This window comes from Mirounga leonina, unplaced genomic scaffold (genome assembly GCF_011800145.1).
Source record: "Mirounga leonina isolate KUSES-001 unplaced genomic scaffold, KU_Mleo_1.0 Mir_176, whole genome shotgun sequence".
NCBI lineage: Eukaryota > Metazoa > Chordata > Mammalia > Carnivora > Phocidae > Mirounga > Mirounga leonina.
Genome location: NW_023270454.1, coordinates 34,433,331 through 34,450,934, shown reverse-complemented (window position 1 = coordinate 34,450,934; position 17,604 = coordinate 34,433,331). Strand labels below are relative to the sequence as shown.

Sequence of the window (17,604 nt, the reverse complement as noted above, 5' to 3'; positions counted from 1 at the left end):
GGGACTATCAAGTATGAGCGTGTGGGGTAGGTGGAGATTTCCAATTTCAAATCATGTGGTCAGTGGAGGTCTCAATGAGAAAAGTGGAATTTGAAAACTTGAAGGAATGGTGAAGGAGGGAGGCATGTACCTATCTGGGAAAAGGACATCCTAGTCAGAAGAAACGAGTCTCAAGGGGAAAGAACTGACAGGCTCACAGAAGACGAAGGAGTTTTGCACCACAAAGCTATTCCTTTCTTCACTTGACCATTCCAAGTTCTTCCAACTTTTCCAAGTTCTTCCAACCATTCCAAGTTTTTCCTCCTCCACAGCACATATGAATTGCTTAATAACTGTAACAATACAGTGCTGGGGAACTGGTTTTTGATATAAATAGAAATAATGCTCTAGAAACTGACATTTCAGTTCTTTCACATACAGCAGTTAGAATCCAACTTTCTAACAGTTCCCGGAACTTTGTCAGAATAATAAATAAAGGTGCTTCCTCAATATACCCTTTATAGGATTCCAGGACTATTAATCCAATTTATAAGTATGCAGACAAGAATAAACATAGTAGGCCTGAGGCTACTTGTGCTTAGAAAGGCCTGCTTCAAGGGTGGGTCCTTGCTGGCATCTGGGAACTTGGGACTTTGGGAAGGTTCCCACCATCCCCAGAGCTCATAAAACGAAAGAATTTGGCTTATGCTGAATATCTGCTTCCCTTCTGGGAATCTGAAATTTGGAACATGCCAAAATTCCTAGAGGTGCCTATGTGACCAACCCCTAATGAAAACCCTGGGTATTGAGTGTCTAATGAGCTTCACTGGTTGACAACATTTCACCTGTGTTGTCACAACTGGTTCCTGGGGAAGTTAAGTATAGCTTTTGTGATTCCCTGGGACAGAACACCTAGAAGCCTGTGCCAGGACTCCTCCTGACTTTGCCCAATGTCCCGTCTTCTGTTGCTGATTTTGTTTTGTATACTTCTGCTGTAATAAATCACAGCTGTGAACATAACTAAATGCTAAGTCCTGCCAGGCCTCCTAGGGATCATCAAAGCCGGGGGTCTTGGGGACCCTGATACAACAGGAGAATAAATTTAAATGTAAAACTTGTATTACTTAAAACCTACATGAGCTTCGGGCAATATTTATTATCATCGTATTTCACTATGCCTGTTAAAATCCAGAATACATTTTAACAAGGTAACAGCAAGCAGGCAAACAACCCAATGAACTATCATCTGTGATACTTACATAGCCCACAAGGGCTATATAATGCTGTCAAAAGAAATACACCACCAGTTCTTTAATATACCATATAACCTCCTAAGAAGCGAGAACCCACCAGAATTTGGTACCCTTGACTTTTTCTCCTCCTCATTCTTCATAGTAACTCAGTTTAATCTTCTCACCATGTGGCTTAGAGCCATCAGTTAATAACAAAACACTCAAAAGATCAAAACCAGTATGATCGCTCTGGGTAGTTTCTTATAGAAAAACCAAACCCTGAACGAAAGGGGTTTCATGGCATTCCAGGGTATGCCTGCAAAATAACCTGGGGATGCTATAGACAGGTGAAGGACGACGCTTGATCTGCTAGTAGGAGGAACGGAGTGAGAGGTTCTCCTGTTCCATAAAGGCAGGGATGCATCTGGACTATGCAAAGGCACTGAATGAAATGAAACGATAGCAGAAGCTCATGGCGAAAACTGTGTGATCACTCCGAGCAATGCTAGGAATGGATTTGGAACCTACCATACAAGCATGTGTGTGCATACGTACGCACACTTTTACACATACCTTTTAACGATCTTCAGGGTCTAAAATAAATGGGACTGGCCCTCTTGGCTTCTGTCTCACAATAATATCAGATTTCTTTGCAGTCCTTATAAAAGCTCGTACGAAATTTCATTTATTGTACCATTAAAAAAATCAAGTCAGGAAATAATATCAAAATGGAGTATTACGCTAATTTTAAAAAATTTTATACATTATTACGTTTTTATAACTCTTGGTTACTGCTCTTCACACAATTCATATACTTATACTTAGATTATGCTGTATCCAGACAGACACATACAACCTTATTTGCTATCAGTTTCACTGAGTTGACATCTGAACGACGTGGGGGTTAGAGGTGCTGACACCCTGGCGCAGCCAAAAATCCACATGTAACTTCTGCCTCTCCCAAAACTTAACTACTAAGAAAACCATAAAGATAATACATTTATAGTACCGTACTGTAAAAAAATCTGTGTATAAGTGGACCCACACAGTTCATACCTGTGTTGTTCAAGGGTCAACTGTACTTTCCCACCATCCTTACCTGAAACACTAACCGGATACTACAACTGTTCTAAGTTTCAGTCTCCCTCTATTCTCTCTGCCTAGAGACAATAGTATAGACAAATGAAATCCACATTTACTGTACCAATTGTCTAAAGAACTGTGAAAAAAGAACTTGTTTTTTATTTATTTTTTTTAAAGATTTTATTTATTTATTTGACAGAGAGAGACACAGCGAGAAAGGGAACACAAGCAGGGGGAGTGGGAGAGGGAGAAGCAGGCTTCCTCCCAAGCAGGGAGCCCGATATGGGGCTCGATCCCAGGACCCTGGGATCATGACCTGAGCCAAAGGCAGATGCTTAACGACTGAGCTACCCAGGAGCCCCAAGAACTTGTTTTTTAAATCTCCTTTGACTATAAATAATAACAAATGGCCAATCACACATAATTTCAAAAGCAGACATTGACAAATTAATATATATTTCTCCCAGGCTCTTGGAAAAGCAAAGAAAGAAGGCTGATTAGTGCTTACATTTTCCTGGTTTGGCTGGAATTCGAATCACAGTGGGCTTCCTGGTGGGTGCTGGTTGAACTGCTCTTTCTTTTGTTGGTTCTGTTTTTATGGGGAGCTGAAAGGGATCTAATGAAAAACAGTTTATTTTGCATGTTTTAGTTAACATGGACTCAAACAAAAAATCTCATTCATAATGAAAGAGTCATATTTTCATGCCCCAGGGAAAACTATTCATGGATAAACAAAATCTCAGTTTGCAGAGACAAAAACAAAGTCAGAGCTCATGAAAGGAAATAACTTGGTGCTCTGTAAATAATTCATGTGGCTTTTCTTCCTCTCTGATGAGAGATATCCAGGACAATCTAGAATTATGTAGAAGCTATCTTTCATGGGAGTATAATCATTTCATAAGTGTCGCCTGAAAATGAGGGGCAATTGAAATGAGGAGCCAATGTCCCCCCTCTTGTGAGGCCTCCCAGATCCCCCAGAAAAGGTCTTTTCTCCCCCACACTCCTGTGCCTGGCCCAGAAAACTGATCCATAAGGCTCACCAAGAGCCTCCATCCTACCCAGCACCGTGCCTGAGCGTCAGTCGTTTAGTAAAACCATACTTCAGTTAACATGAAAATGGAAAGTGTTTTATCCTGGAAATAAAATAAGACATCTTCCTTCAAACATTTAATTTAGGGGCAAGGCACCGGCTTAGCATTTCTCCATCTTAACGGATTCATTTAAAATTGACAATATATGCTCAGAGAAAGGTTTTTTTTTTTTTTGTAAAGATTTTATTTATTTATTTGAGAGAGAGAATGAGAGAGAGAGAGAGAGAGCATGAGAGGGGGTAGGGTCAGAAGGAGAAGCAGACTCCCTGCCGAGCAGGGAGCCCGATGTGGGACTCGATCCTGGGACTCCAGGATCATGACCTGAGCCGAAGGCAGTCACTTAACCAACTGAGCCACCCAGGCGCCCCATCCCACCCAGGCGCCCCATCAGAGAAAGTATTTTTAAACAAAGACATAAATACCGAACTTTTTTTTTTACTGAAAGGAATAGTCTTTTTTTTTTTCTTTAATGTAAATATTCTTTTCAGTACTTCGGGAAAATGACCATACAATTTTTTAAAGATGAGAAATCTAAAAATAAATAGATTAGCAAAAATAAAATAAATGCTGTATAATGGATACTCTATGTAGCACACAGGCTCTCTTGAGGCCTCCTTTGCCCTGAATTCTACAAGAGGCAGAATGAGTATATGCTCTAATTCTGCACCTGTTCTATAGACTCTTCACTATAGGGAGATACTCCCTGTAAAAACAACATACACACACCATAGCTCCTGTGATGAACAGCATTCATATTCTGCTGACTGTGAGCTGTAGTTTGAGAAGCACCTTTTGCCGACCAGCTATTTTCAGGACACACGAAGAGCTGAGCTAAGGATAAGAAGACCATTCAGTCCCCTGCTACCTGACCTTCCCTCCCCACCTCCCCCAGCTCCCAGGCAACCCTACCATCATCCATGCCACCAAAGGCATCATCACTCACTCACGAGCCATTTGCTCACATGTGTACGTCTACCATGTGCCAGGAACAGTGGTAGGTGGGGAGGTGACTGTGGTACAGTACGATCCCATTTATTATCTACCACCTAGGAATGGCCCTCAGGTGGCGTGCCAGGTAAAAACAATTATTACTAGGCTACTGAGGAAAAAAAAAGTATATTAGATGACTCTTTTATGGAAACCTATTAGTTCACAAGGGAGGCAAGTCTTGTGTAAACCAACTCAGGGGGGCGCCTGGGTGACTTAGTCGTTAAGCATCTGCCTTCCGCTCAGGTCATGATCCCAGCGTCTTGAGTTCGAGCCCCACATTGGGCTCCCTGCTCTGCGGGAAGCCTGCTTCTCCCTCTCCCACTCCCCCTGCTTGTGTTCCCTCTCTTGCTGTGTCTGTCTCTGTCAAATAAATAAATAAAATCTTAAAAAACAAAACAAAACTCAGGATTATCAAAACAGTATCAAACTTGAAAAAAAGGCTCTTGTAATAATATAACTCTCTTCCACTGTAACCTATGTCCTCACAAAACAAAGTTCCTTCTTTTAGGGCTAACCAAATTTTAAAATTCTATATTTTGTTATAGCATTTCAATTTATTGTAAAAATGGGAAACATTAAGAAATCCATGATGGAAAGTCTCCTGTAATCCCATCCCTCCAGTAATAATGAAAATTTGGTGTATCTGCCTACAGATTTTTTACACTATTGCATGTATTATTACGTAGATATTTTGATAAACAAGAAAAACAGGATTTTATATCTTGCCTTGTAATTTGCTTTTTCACTTTTGTTCACTCAAAATTGATTGGATGTCTGCTACAAATCAAATACTATTCTAGGTGCTGGGAATACTTCAGTGAACAAAGCAAAAAACGCTGCTCTCATGGCACGTACATTCTAGCAGGGAGATGGAGATAATAAACAGTAAATGTAATAGTAAGTAGCTCATTTGGTATACCACGTGAGAAGTACTACTGAAAAAGGAAAAAGTAAAGCATGGTGAGAGACTTCCAACTGTGGGGAGAATGGAAGGTTGCAGCATAAAACAAGAGTGCAGGGGTGAGGGGAGGGGAGTTCTCGATGACCATCTTTCCAACGACTGGATTTTACACATTCTAATAGTTCTTCCAACTTGAATAATATGCACCTGGTCTCTGGGAAGCAGCAGTGCCAATGGATAAAAAGGGGTATGTGCACTTGTACTAAAGCCCATTACTGCAAATATTACTTGCCTGTGAGCTCCCTGAATCATCTATTCTGAGTGATACTAGCTAAAGTGAAAGAATTTGAAGACCTTATGTAATCCTGGCATGCATTTTATTCAAACACAGAAACAGTATCTTCTGTGTTTATCTTTCCTTTCTATTCATCTCTCCCTACAATTGCCTTTGCTCTGCCTCCTTGTTGGAACCCACCGACTTCCCCCCCAGCTGAGGCAGACTTGACTGTCCTCCCTTCCCCCCAGTCTTGGCTGCCACATCCCATTCTTTCGGGGCTCTGTTTTCTGTCGGGAAAAGGACCAAAAATTCAAGAAAAGGATTAAGGCTGGTGACTGTTCACTGTGTTCTACCTTACAAGTGGGTGGCATTTCTGCTTTAATAGCTGCTTCTTGTACCTATAATCTTTTGGTTATTAGTATAGGCTTTTAGTTGATGTTTTTCTGGGTGGTTGTGGAGGGGGAAGAAAATCTTGAGCACGGGATGACTTCAATTATTTCCCAACTCATATTATATTCTGAACCAGAATGCCACCTACACTCTCTCACATTCCAGGAGGGAGGGCATGAATAACGGAGGCAGGGAAAGGAGAAAAGACACCAATGGATGCCTTGAGGGGCCAAGCACAGGGGCATCCAAATTATCCTTGCTGTTGGAGGACTGGGCTCAAGACACCTGCTCCAAATCCTGCACCCTGTGCAAACCTCACCTATTGCATGGAAGGGTCCAGTAATTATTATTTTTAAACCTAAAGAATTTAAATTGAAGTGGTATAGATACAATTTATATAACAAAGTACTCAGAGTGTCCTAGTTACCCACTCTTTCTCTCTTTCTTGGTCTTTATTTTTAATATCATTGGCTACTCTTTAATAATTGGTACTCAGATCATGTAAAATTATTCTACTACACATGTCTCTGGGAAAAAAAAAAAGTTCTTTCGCAATACAGTGAAGCAAGGAAAGTCTTAGTGTTCTAGTACGGCGGGCTGTTTGGCAGGAGTGAGTCTGTTTAATGACCTGCCCCAGCTGTGCTCACTGAGTCAGTGAGCTCAGCATCTGCCTCTTTGTCTGCGTGCCATTCAGGGCTATAATCCAGACAAGGTGTGAAGATTAGTGGGGAGGACACAGAGCATCACTTCAATAAGAAGGTGGAACCGGAGACCTGTTTTTTCATCTTGATGATGGTGTGCAAATCTCTTTAGCTACACAGTATGAAGTTTACTTTTTATGTCTGTTCATGAGCAAGTTATTTTCTCTCACAGAAGAAAGTGGGCAACATATAAAGCAAGAAGAGCATCTCATGTTTGGGAACTCCAGGCACTGCCACACAGGAATCTGGATCGCTGGTACTATGAAAATATTTAAAGTTCATAACCTTTGACCCAGTAGTCTCAATTCTGGAAATTTATTCTTTAGAAATAAGAGCACTAGTAGAAATGGCAATGTTTATAAGAGTGTTTACTATAGCATTTTCTGTAGAAGAAAAAGAAATCCAAAAAATTAAAAGCAATGTCCATGGATAGGGGAAATGTTGAATCAACTGTGATACACTCACACTAAGAAATATTAGGCAGGTACCAGGAAACAAGGAGTTAGACTTAGACCGACTGGACTGAAAAAAAGTAGGAAAATGTACATGAATGTACGTTTGTAAGCTTTGGTTTGAAATGTCCAAAGGCATGGAAGGCTACATATAACATTGTTCACACTGGTTACTCTTGAGGATGTGGATGGACTAGAGGGAGATAATTTTTTTTTTTCTTTTACTAAATGTTTGTATTGTTTGACTTGTTACAGCAAACGTGTTACTTTGTAACTGAAAAAAATCCAATAAAATAGATTCAACCACAACAAGAAAAGTTAACAAGATGAAGCTGAGAAATAACTCCTCTGGCCAAGCAAACCAAACCAAAAACCACTTAAAAATAAGGGAGGCGGAGGGAGAAAAAGAAAAGTCTAGTCCTTTTAGTTGGTTTTTAAAGGCAATAAATGGCCATAAAATTTTCCATAGGATAACTAGAAAAATAACTTTTTTGATTCTATTTAATAGGATTTAATGCACATGTTTTTGAATGTCTTATTTACACATATGTAGTTCAAAATAATTAGCTTTTATTTATAATCTTGAATAACAGCAATTTAGAAAAATCATATGCTAGGGGCGCCTGGGTGGCTCAGTTGTTAAGCGGCTGCCTTTGGCTCAGGTCATGATCCCGGGGTCATGGGATCGAGCCCCGCATCGGGCTCCCTGTTCTGCGGGAAGCCTGCCTCTCCCTCTCCCATTCCCCCTGCTTGTGTTCCCTCTCTCTCTGTCAAATAAATAAATAAAATCTTTAAAAAAAAAAGAGAAAGAAAAATCATATGCTATTTTTTTTTAAATTTCTACTCATCACAAAGACTGAGGATCAGTGTGATCTCTCTCTGTGGTAAAGATGACAAGAGCTAACTCCCCCCGTTTTTCACCCTAATTCTACTTATGGTTAGCGATTTCAAAACCAGGTTCCCCATCCTCTCCTGCCAAACCAGTTCCCTCATAAAGAAAACCTCTGTTACTGGCTTTTTATACAACTTTCCAAAGATACTCTGTGTGTGTGTGTGTGTGTGTGTGTGTGTGTGAACATAAACAGTAGCTAAAGTACCATGAGTATTAACTATACCTTGTGTTTTTCACCTAATCATATCTCGTTTTTCACCTAATAGTATCTTGGGGATTGGTCCATAGTAGGAAGTAATAGGGGGTGTGCCTCCTTTTTAATTAGCACACAATCGTCCACTGTGTAGATGTCCCATTATTTATTTAAGCAGTCCATTGGAGGTTACTGCAATATTCTGTAGAAGTCCTTCATTTGGGGTCCAAGAATGGGCCCTTGAAGCTCTGGAAATTGTGTATACATGAGCTAAAGGGCTGTTTTAAAGAGAGGTAAAAGATTTGCAGGATAATCAGATTCTCAAAGTTCTGTGATTCCCAGAAGGGGTTAAGAACCACAGTGCCAGGGGCACCTGAGTGGCTCAGTCGTAAGCGTCTACCTTCGGCTCAGGTCATGATCCCGGGGTCCTGGGATCCAGCCCCGCATCGGGCTCCCTGCTCGGTGGGAAGCCTGCTTCTCCCTCTCCCACTCCCCCTGCTTGTGTTCCTGCTCTCGCTGTCTCTCTCTCTGTCAAATAAATGAATAAAATCTTAAAAAAAAAAAAAAAAAAGAACCACAGTGCCATGGCTCTTATCACAGAGTTTGCTCTTGTTTTTACAGATAAAACACAAAGCATCTCAAAAAAACAAAAACAAAAAATCTCCTATCCAAATCTAAGGAACATCCATGGCATTTTTCTCTTTTGCCATAGTTATTCTGCCCTCCTTCTAGCCCCTCACACCAAACCAATTATTCCACACCTGCTGCCAAACAAGCAGCGCCTTTTACACCTCCGTCCGCATGGTCTTCATTACTAGGCTGAGAAAAACACTGATGGTAATGTAGTTTTCTGCCCATTACCTGTCTCTCATAATATGCTTGTCATCATAATTAGTTTCACCAGCCTTGGCTTGCTTTTCTGTCATTTCTTTCCCTTGAGTTCTGTTAAGAGCAGAAATCGGCTGCTAAACTATTATTCTGGTCTGTGTAATGGGGCTGACAGCAGAGGCATTCTGCCTTTTTTTTTTTTTTGACATCTGGGTATGATTTGTAAAGGTGTGAAGAGGAATTGCTAATACTTCTCAGCTGCATTTACATTAACCTGGAAGGCATTCTACCCAAGAAATGAATCCAATATTAAACTGCTTGTTTTATGAGTTTTCCTTTAATAATTTTTCTAATCTTTACAATGTTTTCACAGCTTCAGTATTTTCTGATCTCTATTTCCTGAGATTAATACAGCAACTTCATTTTATGAAAACTGCTTTATTAGATTTTCTTTCTTTTTGAGGGAAGGAAGAGGAGGGAAGACATATTTGTGAGTTCCTCTCCTTTCGTGTCAATCTCTCAGTTTCTGACTAATGCCAGGATTTAATCATCTTACTTAATCGTAAAGTTTCACAAAGAGACTATGATCCTTTATTTACAAAGGCAATGCTATTGATACACCATCAAAAAGTCACAAAGCCCCAAATCAATAAACAAACAAAAATCTCTCTACATGCTGAGGAATTCAGAGGTGATCCTAAAGGCCTCTGGAGGACGTTAAGCAGGGCGGCAACAGGGTCCAACGTACCCTCCAGAAAAATCCCTTGGGGCGCCTGGGTGGCTCAGTTGGTTAAGCGACTGCCTTTGGCTCAGGTCATGATCCTGGAGTTCCGGGATCGAGTCCCGCATCGGGCTCCCTGCTCGGCGGGGGGTCTGCTTCTCCCTCTGCCCTCTCCCCTCTCATGTGCTCTCTCTCTCTCATTCTCTCTCTCAAATAAATAAATAAAATCTTTAAAAAAAAAAAGAAGAAAAATCCCTTGGGTAGCCATAATATGGAGGATGATGGGTTTGAGGCAGAAGTTGGGGCTCAATTTAGGAGGCCACTGCAGTAACCTGGCATAAAGGCCTAACGTGGGGCAGTACAGGGGGATGGAAATGAAAGGACTCAAGAACTACTTAGAAGGTTAAACCAGCAGGTGTTGGTAACTGATTGGATGTGAAGGGCAAGAAGTAACAATAATTACTACTTAATGAGCACTTACCATGTTTCAGACAATGGGACAGGGCCTTCCTGCATAATCACATTTAATCCTCGTACTGCCTCCATGAGTAGTAGTATTACCATGTTTTATAGATGAGGAAATTGAGGCACAGTGGGGTAAACTGCCCAAAGTCACATAGCAATTAAGTGGTCGGCGGGCCTATTTGCCTCCAAGTCTAAACAAACAGCCACGGTGTGACATGTAGAAGACTCGAAGATGATCTCTAGGATTCTCTAAGGAAGGCTGGGTATATGATGGCGTTATTAAGTGAGGTGCAGAAAATAGGAAGAGGAGCAGGTTTAGAAAGATGACAAAGTAAGCATTCAGTGTAATTCCACAGTTGAGAGCAATGGTTAAAGTCAGGTAGGGCAAGCAAATTACACATTTTGCTAAGAGACTGCCTACATAATTAAATATTGTGCAACGAGGTGGTAGAAATCAAGGAACAGAAAAGGCTGAGTATGAGACATGAGACTATATTCATGTTGAATGTATACTGTTGACCTTCTTTTGGAAGATGACTGTAATTACCTGTTTGATGACAGGGAATAAATTCTCAGCAGTTATTAACCAAGTTGCCATCTCCATAGAATCCAGCAGTTTCTACAAAAGGTGGTATTTCTTTGGCTTGTGCTGTTTCCACCCCTCAACAGCTTGCTGTTGTTGGATTTACCATCCCTATCCTACCCTGAACCTTGTTAACACCAAAAAGGTTTAAATTAAAAAAATGACGTAACAAAGACTTGAAGTGTTACCTGGCTTAAGGATTCATACAAATGTTGGGTAGCAAGGGAATATAATGAAAAATACACTAGACCTAGAATAAAAAGATGACGTCTGAATCATGCCTTGGAAGCTGTTAGTGTTACAACACTGGGCAAGCTACCCATTGATTTCTCTGTCTCATTTTCTTCTGCAAACTGAGGCCAACAATACCTTGTAGAGGATTAGTCTAAGTATTAAATTAAATGATGTAGGTCTGGGTATCTAGCAGAAGGTTTGGAACACTGCAGAAGCTCAGTTTATTCTAACATCTGTCCTTCTACCCCTTATAGGCATGCTGTACATGTTGTATACGTGATAAATATTTAATAAACATGTTTGTTATCATTTAAAATACACCTGTGCTGTGCAGAATTTGGTTTCGAATCACAGAGCTTATCCCATTTTGATGCATGTTGAACATTTATAAGATGACAGCTAACCTTTTGAAAATACTACTAGGCTTATATGTTCACAAATGCTACCCAAAAAAGTAAACAGCAGTAAAAGGAATCATCAATGACAAGTAAAGCAGCTCACTTTGACAAATCAAAGGTAAGCTTTACTATCATACCCTTCATCTGAACAGTGTGAGGAAAGAAAACATACTTTCTGAATTTCCTCTTGAGAAATTTAATTGTCCTGATCCTGGCAGGAAATGTACAGCTGTTGTATTTTATTTACAAAACTTTGCATTCCCCAGGGAAGATGTTCTGTGAAGATTAGCGAAAAAAATTTTGCTACATATGGCTCGGTCCTCATTCCCGGCTTTGCTCTCGCCGGAGTCCTCCCCGGGGCCGGCGCCTCACTTGGCTCTCCCAGCGAGGCCAGCTAAAACTGAGAAGCCCTTTTGGGGCCACTGTGTGACTTGGCATCTATGAGAAGTTTCCCTTGCATTCCCCTGATGCTTGACTCTCCACCTGCCAGAATTAGGAAGCCAGCCTCACACCTAGTTTAGTCGCTAGACCCAGTCTGCTTATTTCTGGCTCATGTAGTCGTTATCAATACGTGTCTCCGTCTTTCTCTGTCTCCATTTCCCCCATTCCAGATTTTCCTGTCCCTCTCTGTCTCCATCTCCTACCCAGCTCCATGTTTCTTCATCTCTCTGTGTTTCTGTCTTACACACACACAGGCATGTGCATACACACACAGGCACACCCCTCCAGAAATTAGGTCGTAGAAACGAAAACAGCAAGTGCCATTCAAGACGCCCTCTGATGAGTTTACACTCCCTTCCACTTCTCCTTTTTACTCACCCAGAACCATCTCTGAACCAAGAGATTCTTCAACCAGGTTCCCAGCTGGTGTGGGTAAAACATCATCATCAAAACTGATGAGGTCAATGTCCCCTGGAGGCTTGCTTTGCAGAGCTGGAGCTGGGGAGATGGCCGGGGGTCCTTCTCCCAGTGACCTGAATGCTTTGGCCTGTGACGCCACTGAGAGTCGGGGAGGAACGGTGACTGGTTTCGGCAGAGCTGTAGAGTTGGGGTTTTCTAAGGAAACCGATTTCTTCGGCAACAGCGGCCGAGGAGCAGGAGTTGGGACTTTCTTCCCACCGTCAGGGCTCTCAGCCACGGGCCCTCCTCCCAGAATCTCATGATTAACACTTCGTGTAAGGCCAGCATTTGGTTTCTTTGGCAATTCAGGTTTGGTTGCTGGGATGCTCCCTACTTGCAGTGGAGAGTGCGGGGTGAGCCCTTCCCTAGGGGCCACCTTGAGTCTGTTTTCAGTCCGGGAGTCCCACTCTCCAGAAGCTCTGCTGGCAGCCGGCTTGGGAGCCACTGAGGGTTTCCCTGAGGGAACAGCAGGCCTGGGGGGGAGTGTGCGGGGAGCAATTTCCGGTTTTGCTGGCGGTCCCGAGGTTTCTTTATTTGTTTGACCCTCAAATGCTTTGATTCTTGAAATGACACTATTTTGGCTTCGTTCTGTGTTCATAATGTTCATCACTGCCTGACTCTCCAAGTCGTTGGCACTGTCCAACAAAGACTGGGGCTGGCTCAGCGAGGACTCCTTTTCTGTGGCCGTGGGGCTGGTTTTCTGGTGATTTGGTGCTTTAATGTGACTGTCTCTGGCTACTGGTCTGAGGTTGGCTTTTGATCTTGGTCTTGGCACTGGACATCTTGCAGCACTGGAATTCTCTGGACAATTCTGTTCTTCTGAAATATCAAAGACGATTAAAGGTGCCACATTTGTTGGAAGATCACTGGCTGCGACCGCCGGGGAAGGCTGGAGAGGCTTGAGAGGTGCCTGTAGTTCTGACAAGACCAAAACCCACAGACAGAAGTTGCAACATTGTAATTTAAAAGAAAAAAAAATACAAGATACACAGACTGTTTAAATATACATGTAGAATATCAAGAGATCTTGGTTTCCTTAATTAGTAAAAAGTAATTCCAAAATCAAGGGGAAATGTTTACACTCCGCTTCTCACAGGAGTGTTCAAGTTGTATTTATTCATAAGAGAAATATTCATTACATAATAGTTTTAAAACACCATTAAATTCTTGATTCCCAGGAGACTTACCACATGAACCCTTTCCTCTCGTCAGAATCCCAACATTGCTTGCTTTACTTTTCCAAAGTAACTTACTCTCATCTCTGTTATTTGAAAACAATGCTTTTTAAAAGCCTAATATCTTACACTCTGTCAAGTTTAAGTTGCTAAATATAACCTCCTTCTCAATGGGAATAAAGGGGATCAGCAGTAATACTACCATGGTTAAAAGGATGATTTTTTTTTGTGATATGAACTGGGGTGAGCCCCCGAGATTGGGGATGTGGCTCATGAGAATGATCTATTGTAATAATCACAGCAAACCAAAATAAAGGAAGCACACAGTGATCACACTCACTGGGAAGCAGAGCTCGATGCATTATGCACAAGTCACAAATTATTTAAAGCCTAGAAGCCTACTGATTACGATTACTTCCCTAGAACTAGGTCAGAATTAGGGAAGACAAATTACTTGCACTACTCTGAGGCAGATGGTTGTCTAATTCTTCTGTAAAGTCAGTCTGAGTTGCAGACGTAATAGTGTGCCTTGGAGTGGCAGCAGCATTATTATTATTTGTAGTATTAACTTGAACTTGGTTGATTTCTTTTATGACTTGTTCATAAGATGGTGGGAGCTGCAAAATAAAAGAATGAAGATTTTAGACCTCTATGGACAAGAGCCAAAGTATTAACAGTCTCACTCTTTTTATCTTTGAACTCACTTTTAAAAATAAAATGCCAAGAGAATGTAATACTTATTCACCTCAGCAGGAACCAGCTCACTGGGCCTCCAAGGGCCTGCTGCCGAAGAAGGGGGAAATCCCAGTCCCGGGGGTGGGGCTCCTGGAAACCACGAGGCCGGCCTCAGGGGCTCAGCTGCCACGATGGTGATCTCTGGGCGCCTAGCAGACAAGACCTCAGTGAGGGTTTGCAGGTTGGTAACAAGCTATCGTCTATCTGCAAATGTTCAGAGAGTAGTGAAAACAACCACTGCCCCAAAAAAGTTACATAAGAACCTCCATAGTCCTAGAAATGACCTGTCTGGCCTGGGCTATCAAGGGAGAACGAGAGTCATCTTCCAGGACTCCGGGGCTCAAAGTTAGAGATGTACCTTGAGCACACTCAGCTCTGCCTTGGTGGATAAAGATAAGGGCTAAGTAAGACCCACACCATCTCTTCATTCCAGGGTTCTGCTATCCTGCCTATACCACAAACATAATAATATACATACGGCAGAAAGTACACTGGTCAAATAGAATTGTTTTGTTTTCTGCCATTATAAAAGATCTACTCTGATATGATACCATATAAGAGGACTATCCTTTTCCTCCTCACCCAGCCTCTGCCCTAAATTCAAAATCATCTCTAAGTGTTTAGAGTTTGCATGTTCACTTCTAGACCCTGCTATGTGTGTCTGTGCTCCTGGTCAGTGTGGTATATGAATTTGATAATTAACCTGTAATACTGAGGAGCCACAATGATTCAGGCACGGCTCCTTTCATCATTTTCTTAATCTGATTCTACATTCTCGTGTTTAAACTTTATATTCAACCTCATTTCCTAACAAACACCAACTGTGTGACCCTGAACAATCAACCTCTCTGAGCCTCAGTTTTCTCATCTAACAAATAGGGATGATGATATCCGCCCTGCCTTTCTCGAGCACTTTACAGAAAATGAAAATAAAAAAGCACTGCTACTGGGGTGCCTGGGTGGCTCAGATAGTTGAGCATCTGCCTTCAGCTCAGGTCATGATCGCAGGGTCCTGGGATCAAGCCCCACGTCAGGCTCCCTACTCAGTGCAGAGTCTGCTTCTCCCTCTCCTCTGCCATTCCCTCCGCTTGTGTTCTTTGGCTCTGTCTATCTCTGTCAAATAAATAAATAAAATCTTTAAAAAAAAAAAAAAAAGCACTGCTATTATCAAAACTGGGCATATTCACGCATTCTTGTGCCAGCTCATGAAACAGTAGAACCTGCTTATTGATTAAATTTGAATTGCATTACCTAAAAACCTCTGCTTATAGCTTTTGTCTAATTAAATAATGTTAGTGGCTAATAAATACGAATCACTACCCATGCAGTAATCCTTATGACAGCCTTAAGATAGGTATGACTAGCAACATTTTTTTTTAAAGATTTTAAGTAATCTCTGTACCCAACATGGGGTTCGAACTAACAACCCCAAGATCAAGAGTTGCATGCTGTACCAACTGAGCCAGCCATGCGCCCCTGATTAGCAACATTTTAAAGATGGGGATACAGAAGCTAAGAAAAAGTTAAGCAGCTTGCCCAAGGCCACACAGTGAGAAGGCAGTGAAGTCAAAATTTGAACTCGGTTATGTCTGACTCTAAAATCCTCATTCTTCATTATTCTATACTACCCTGTAAGAAATGTGAAAGCAGGGACCATGTCTTATAAAAATCCATTCATCTATTTATCTACCTATCCATGCTTCCATTCATTCTACCATCTGTGTGTGTTTACTGGTCCTTCCTTCTATCTATCCAATGACTCTCCCCTCCCTCCTCCCTCCTTCCCTCACACCAGCCATGCAGCCATTTATCCATTCAGCTATCCATCCACCCTGCCTCTTTTTCCCTCCTTATTCTTCCATTCAATTTTCTATCTTGTCATCCATTTATTTATGCAACATTTACAAAGTAGCTAGGAGGTACAAAGCATTTCTTTGAGCAATTCTTTGAAGCAGTTACAACAGTGCTTTACATATAGCAGGTGCTTAATAAACATTTAAAAAATTAACTTCAATAAATAATCATTGCCAAAAGAACATTTTGAGGCTTGTATTGCTTCTTCTCCCACCAAAATTTTCATCATTCTAACTTACGGATTAATTCAGGAAATGTACTGGTGAGGCAGAACACTGGTTATGTAATACATTGCTTATGAAAGAGAAATATTTAACTGGCTAACTGATACATAGCAGACTTCAATTTCATTATTAGCAAAATACATGACCTCTGCTATAACCATACCTCCTATCTCGATGAAGCTCGCTCTGAAAAGAAGTCCGAGAAGCTACAGAAGAAAGAATAAACTGCTATAATACAAAATCAGTACATTCAATAAAGGTTTATATTTTTATAGGGTACATTATGGGAAAAAATTAGCTTATACTTGAAATCATAGAGGATGTATGAATTTTAACATCCTTAAGCAGAAAAGCAAATCAAACTGATCTTTTTATATGGCATAAAATTAATTTCAATTACAGATTTGAATTGCATAAGAAAACATAGATTTCAAAAATTCCCCAAAGCACATTCCATGGTTCTGAGAATAATTTGAAGAATGAAAAGAGAAAAGAAAAAACTATTAAATACAAATTGCCTGGTAAGAGCATTATGACAATGACATGACATTACAATGGGCAGAAAAAATTTTAAATATCTATTTTAATCCATATGACTGCACTTTTGTGACGTTTGTTTACAACTCTATTGTAAAGAAAGTGAAAGGGGTCCAATTTTCATCTATTTTCTCATTTTTCTGGGCTCTTATAACCTTTGAATTGTTTTATTACTTAAATTCAAAAGATAGTAATAAATGCAAAAACTGTTCACAACACTTTTATAAACATGTTTTTGCACATATTACTGTATATGCAGCACTGACTTTTCCTTTTAGCCTCAAACTCAAAAAGCTATAGATGGTTCAGACTTTTTCCAAATTTATTTTTAAATTAAATCAAGTCTTAATCATGTGATCTGGAAAATGTCACATCTGGTGTCACATATTACACATACGTGTAATGGAGAATATTATTCCTATTTTCAAGAAGCACATTCTAACAGTTCCTTTAAGAAAATCTTCAAGTACTATACTGTAAAGATATGCACACAAAGGGGAATTTGTTTCAGGTATAAACTATTTCTGCCAGTCGCCTTCATCTCTCTCTAGTACTCTACTTTTTTAATTCTTCTGACTTGAAAAGGCTGACAGTATGAATCTTTTCTTTCTTTCCTCCTATTAACTTTGGGTCCTCTCTGAACACGGAGGCTGCCAAAGCTGGGGTGCAGGGGTGGAGGTGGGAGGTGGGAATGAAATCTAGGCTGGAGATGGAGCTGCGACAGCTGAACTTATGCTGGGCTGGTCTATCAGGAGTCCTACATTCGTAT

At 40.9% G+C, this 17,604-nt stretch overlaps 1 protein-coding gene across 6 annotated transcripts in view; it reads right to left on the bottom strand.

The window, feature by feature from the left end:
- SH3D19 (SH3 domain containing 19) overlaps nt 1-17,604 on the bottom strand; it is a 175,620-nt gene that overhangs the window by 30,172 nt on the left and 127,844 nt on the right. For 4 of the 6 annotated variants that reach the window (XM_035022911.1, XM_035022914.1, XM_035022912.1 and 1 more), the window contains 5 exons: nt 16,462-16,504; nt 14,231-14,369; nt 13,940-14,102; nt 12,230-13,228; nt 2,803-2,910 (listed from right to left, as the gene is read on the bottom strand). In XM_035022911.1, coding sequence (XP_034878802.1) covers nt 2,803-2,910; nt 12,230-13,228; nt 13,940-14,102; nt 14,231-14,369; nt 16,462-16,504 — 1,452 coding nt within the window. Of the gene's footprint in view, nt 1-2,802; nt 2,911-12,229; nt 13,229-13,497; nt 13,595-13,939; nt 14,103-14,230; nt 14,370-16,461; nt 16,505-17,604 lie in introns of those variants that run through there. The other 2 variants (XM_035022913.1, XM_035022916.1) reach the window with 2 other exon arrangements.